General features: G+C 43.5%; 1 protein-coding gene and 1 pseudogene across 2 annotated transcripts in view; one reads left to right on the forward strand and one right to left on the reverse strand.

Annotated features, from left to right (window-relative positions):
• The window catches only part of KIF3B (kinesin family member 3B), a 61,996-nt gene that overhangs the window by 26,661 nt on the left and 29,977 nt on the right, over positions 1-5,358 (forward strand). The window contains exon 2 of the mRNA XM_019645819.1: positions 2,299-3,766. Within this exon, the coding sequence (XP_019501364.1) occupies positions 2,363-3,766 (1,404 nt within the window). The 5' untranslated portion in view covers positions 2,299-2,362. The remainder of the gene's footprint in view (positions 1-2,298; positions 3,767-5,358) is intronic.
• Positions 5-438, reverse strand: LOC109384454 (40S ribosomal protein S24 pseudogene; annotated as a pseudogene). The gene has a single exon (XR_002124404.1). The product of XR_002124404.1 is annotated as a 40S ribosomal protein S24 pseudogene (transcript).

Here is a 5,358-nt window from a genome sequence, read left to right on the forward strand (position 1 = left end):
CCACCTCACTTTTTTCCAGCACCAACATTGGCCTTTGCAGTCCCCCTAACTTTCTTCATTCTGTTCTTGCGTTCCTTTCGCTGTTTTCTTGAGGTCTTTTTCTTCTCATACAGGCCATGTCTTGCAAGTCTATGTTTGGGTTCATTTTTCTTGGCGTAATCCAAGGAATCATAAATCATGCCAAAGCCAGTGGTCTTGCCACCACCGAAATGGGTTCTGAATCCAAACACAAAGATGACATCTGGTGTGGTCTTGTACATTTTGGCTAGTTTTTCCCGAATTTCTGTCTTAGGTACTGTTGCCTTCCCAGGGTGAAGAACATCGATGACCATTTGTTTCCTTTGAAGTAGTCTATTGGTCATGAACTTCCTGGTCCGGATAGTTACTGTGTCGTTCATGATGGCGGCAGGCGCTCAAGCAGCCAGGGAGGAAAAGAGCCCAAGCCAATTCTTAACCAACGTGCCACTTGGCTGGCCCAAAACAGTTTTTGTTTGTTTGTTTGTTTTTAATGAAAGATCAGTGGGCGGGGGACTTATTGACTCTGTATTTATTAAGCTGTAGCATGTATGCCTGGTTCACATTCTCCCACCCTTTTGTTGGCAGGGAATGGGTCATTCTCATAACTAAAAAAAAAATTCTGTTATCACTGTTCTAAGGATCTATTAAGATTACAAATATATAATGTCCTGTGATGCAGCAATTGTACTTACAGAAATTTATCCTTACAGATAGACTTTCCCACACATGAAAAGATGTGGTCCTAGGTTTTTCACAGTAAAATATCAGAAACAGCTTAAGTGCTAGGGTAGTGGTTAAATAATTATGATGCTTCCATGCAGTGGAATATTTAGCTTCTATCATAAAGAATGAGGCAGTTCTACATTTACTAATGGAACAAACCCCAAGATATGTGCTTCAGTGAGAAAAAGCAAAAAAGCAAGTGCAGGACACTGTGTATTACTGTGTATAATATAGTGTGGTTGTTTAAAGGGGAGGGGCTAAGGATGTATTAATACATATTTGCTTGTTATATATAAACTAGTTCGGGAAGATTAAAAATCTTCCCTTGCCTTGTGGGCAGGGGACTGGGTTACTGGAGAACAGGTGAGATAGAAGGACCAGTCACCGAAGGGCCTTTTGAGTCAAGAACCATGTGAGTTACCTGTTGTTTTTAACGTCCCTGCACTGAATTTTTCAGGAGTTTGAGGTTCTTGTATGTACCTCTTTGCTGTGATCTGCTTGCTCCCTGCTCCTTCCCAAATGACTCATTCAATCACCCTCTCTTTTGTTCCCTGAATTTTTTGGCACCAAATGAAGGTCTCTTTTTTGTTTTCACTTAAAAATTTTTAACACCTATTTCCTTATTTGCATTCAGATTGTATTAAATTTATTGCCTGGGTAGGTGGCTTCGATGTAATGCATTACATCACATTCTTGTTTATTTGAATACATTTTACATAAGCCATCATTTATGATTTTAGAATGGAAAAGTATTATCAACACAAGATAGGAAATTCAAACTGTATAAACGAGCATATAGCAGAAAGGTTTTTTTTCTCCATGTAGACCTTGAGGCCCCTAGGCCCATAGTTCCCATGCTGAGCCTGCCACTGTTACCACTTTTACATGTGTACTTCTAATAATATTGTATGCATATCAAACATAAACATGCATATGTCCCCCTTCTTACATACTGTATAAACTATACTATACACACTGTTTCTCATCTATTTTTTTCACTCAACATATATTGGTATAGGACCACATTTAGATCGGCACATTCTTTTTAGTAACTGCATAGGATTTCACTGCATATATTAAATACATTTAATTGATTTAATCACCCTCCTCTTGATGGGAATTGGGGTTGTCCACAGTCTATTGCTACCACAAACGATGCCACAACAAATATCCCTGTATCTGTAGGATAAATTCTTAGGAGCACAACTGCTAGGTCAACGTGCATTTAAAATTTTGCTCTATGCAGAGGTTATAGTAATTCAACAGGACATAAGCTTACCCAGGCTTTTAAAAGGTTTCCACCTGCCTCAGCCTGTAGTATAAGATAAAATATTGGTCTAAGTGAGAGCAAGCTAGTTAATACTGTTGGTGGACGAGAGTTATTTTTCCCACTGAAGCTGGTTAAGATCCCATGAGTAACATACAGTGTAGTAAAGTTATTAAATGTAGCCATCTGAAGGTTATAGCAAGATTGAGGTGAGTTGGCTGTTTCAGCTGCCGTTGAGTAGCCCCCAGTGACAACTGTACTGTCCTTACGTAGTTTTGCGTTTTTTCTAGGACCTTAGCATCCTGAGACATTTTGGATTCACAGTCCTCAAGATCGATCCCATCCGAGTTCATCATGTCCAAGTTAAAAAGCTCAGAGTCAGTCAGGGTGGTAGTTCGCTGTCGACCCATGAATGGCAAGGAAAAAGCTGCTTCGTATGACAAGGTGGTAGATGTGGATGTGAAGCTGGGCCAGGTGTCGGTGAAGAACCCCAGAGGAGTTGCCCATGAAATGCCCAAGACCTTCACCTTTGATGCAGTCTACGACTGGAACGCCAAACAGTTTGAACTCTATGATGAGACTTTCCGACCACTGGTGGACTCCGTCCTGCAGGGTTTCAATGGGACGATTTTTGCCTATGGACAAACTGGGACTGGGAAAACCTACACAATGGAAGGAGTCCGTGGGGACCCTGAAAAAAGAGGGGTCATCCCTAACTCGTTTGATCACATCTTCACCCATATCTCTCGATCCCAGAATCAACAGTACTTGGTCAGAGCTTCTTACTTAGAGATCTATCAGGAGGAGATCCGAGACCTGCTCTCAAAGGATCAGACCAAAAGGCTTGAGCTCAAAGAGAGGCCTGACACTGGAGTGTATGTGAAAGACCTGTCTTCTTTTGTCACCAAGAGCGTGAAGGAAATAGAGCACGTGATGAATGTGGGGAACCAGAACCGCTCTGTTGGTGCCACCAACATGAACGAGCACAGTTCGCGTTCTCACGCCATTTTTGTTATAACTATCGAGTGCAGTGAGGTGGGCCTCGATGGAGAAAACCATATCCGTGTAGGGAAACTGAACCTCGTAGACCTTGCTGGCAGCGAACGGCAAGCCAAGACTGGTGCACAAGGGGAAAGATTGAAGGAAGCAACCAAGATCAACCTGTCCCTTTCCGCCTTAGGTAATGTCATCTCTGCCCTGGTGGATGGCAAAAGCACTCACATTCCATACCGGGACTCAAAGCTTACCAGGCTCCTCCAAGATTCTCTTGGGGGCAATGCCAAAACTGTGATGGTGGCCAACGTGGGGCCTGCCTCTTACAACATAGAAGAGACTCTGACCACGCTGAGATATGCCAACCGTGCCAAAAACATTAAGAACAAGCCAAGGGTCAACGAGGACCCTAAGGATGCCCTCCTTCGAGAATTCCAGGAAGAGATTGCTCGGCTCAAGGCCCAGCTGGAAAAACGGTCCATTGGCCGGAGGAAGAGGCGAGAGAAGCGGAGGGATGGTGGTGGTAGTGGTGTGGGTGGGGAAGAGGAGGAGGAGGAAGGAGAAGAGGGTGAGGAGGAAGGGGATGATAAGGACGATTACTGGCGGGAACAGCAAGAAAAGCTGGAGATTGAGAAGCGGGCCATTGTAGAGGACCACAGCTTGGTTGCGGAGGAGAAGATGAGGCTGCTGAAAGAGAAGGAGAAAAAGATGGAGGACCTGCGACGGGAGAAGGATGCTGCCGAGATGCTGGGCGCCAAAATCAAGGTATTGTAGCCTTCCCTGGGGCCTTGCTTTTCTCTTTCAAGTCTTTTTGTTTTATCAAAAAAGTGATAAGGAATGATGTCTCTTTTGGTTTTGCATTCCCAATAGCTCCANGACAAAAGAGATGAGGTTGGGAGAAAGCTCAATTTTTCACGTGTAGTAGCCATTAAAACGGTAGTTGTTAACATCACAGTGACAAGTTCTAGCAGAAAAAGTATTCAGGATGAAGGTGATGAGCTGCTGACCTGTGGTTCCATCTTTCCTGGCAGTGCTGTGAGCTCCTTTAAAGATTTATCGCTGTAATTAGACTGGCTAAAAGAAGAATAAGGAAGGTAATAAAGTAAAGAAAGAGTATCAGGGCATCCTTCCAAGAAAACCCTCTCCTTTGAGGAGGACCCAGAGCAAGATTTTAAGCCCGGGTGGCAGGAAATTAAATTAGACTGTCTTCCTGAAATAATACATCAATAAAACATGACTAGTTCAGTTGAGCCCCGTGAGTTCAGAAAAGAAATGGTGTTCAGTGTTCTGAGTTGAGATTTAATTAAGGGGACTCAGGCCTTGGGAATTCTTTTTAAAAGAATTTTGAGATTATTGTAGTTCATGATCATTTCTTTGTTTTGGAGAGCTCAAAAAATATACAGGACTACAACAGAAGCAGCTGAATATCAAAGTCAGCCTACTGCAGGCTTTTTTTTTTTTTTAATGGGCTTGGGCCACATTGTTTCGATACATAGAATCTGGACAGCTCTACCTCTTCAGGGGTATATAATCCAGAAGAATCGGTCATCTCCATGGACCCGTTCCCCACCCCCCCCTTAACGTTTCTCTTACTCCTTCAAGTCGAGCGTTTTGTCTAACCGTCCTATGCACTGCAACAGAGGCCTCCCCAAAGGAGGCTCAGGAGATGGGGTTTGAACTTGGCACCTAGACTGTTGCAGGCCTCTGTAGAAGTGGAGGGAGAGACCAGCAAGGATGAGCCACCGCTATAGTTTGGGGCCATTTCCCTAGAAAAGAAAAGGAGACACAGTAAATGCGCTGGCAAGTCTAACATCTGGTGTTTTCTTCTCATCAGGCAAAATTCTAATAACATCTAGGGTAATGAACGAAGGGCTGCCTTTTACATAGTTTTCTTTAAATGGCTTGAGATTTACTTCTAATTGAACATTGATTAGGTATTTGGATCTCAATTTAATCTGATTTCTTTTTTAGGATGATGATTACCAACGGAACAAGAGAAAATGTTAGTCTAGTGATGATTAATGCCTAGAACTAGGGCTCACTGGTAATCTCTGGGATGACTCTTTGACAAGGGTCATTTGGAAGAATCTGTGTTAATTAATTTTAACCCAGCTTTATATTAGTTAACAAAGCACTTCCACCTTTGTAAGTGCCTATTAGCCTCACAATCATCAAAAGGAAGAAGAATTGGGCCGGCCAAGTGGCGCATCAGTTAAGAGCTGGCTAGGGACACCAGCTCTGAGCAGCAGGGCCCCAGTTCGGATCCCACATGGGGGCCAGTGACACTGCCCTCTACAGCTAAAATGGTGAACAATAGCTCGACCTGGAGCTGGGCTGCCGTGAGTCGCCGGCGACGG

This window comes from Hipposideros armiger, unplaced genomic scaffold, assembly GCF_001890085.2.
Source record: "Hipposideros armiger isolate ML-2016 unplaced genomic scaffold, ASM189008v1 scaffold_94, whole genome shotgun sequence".
Taxonomy (NCBI): Eukaryota; Metazoa; Chordata; class Mammalia; order Chiroptera; family Hipposideridae; genus Hipposideros; species Hipposideros armiger.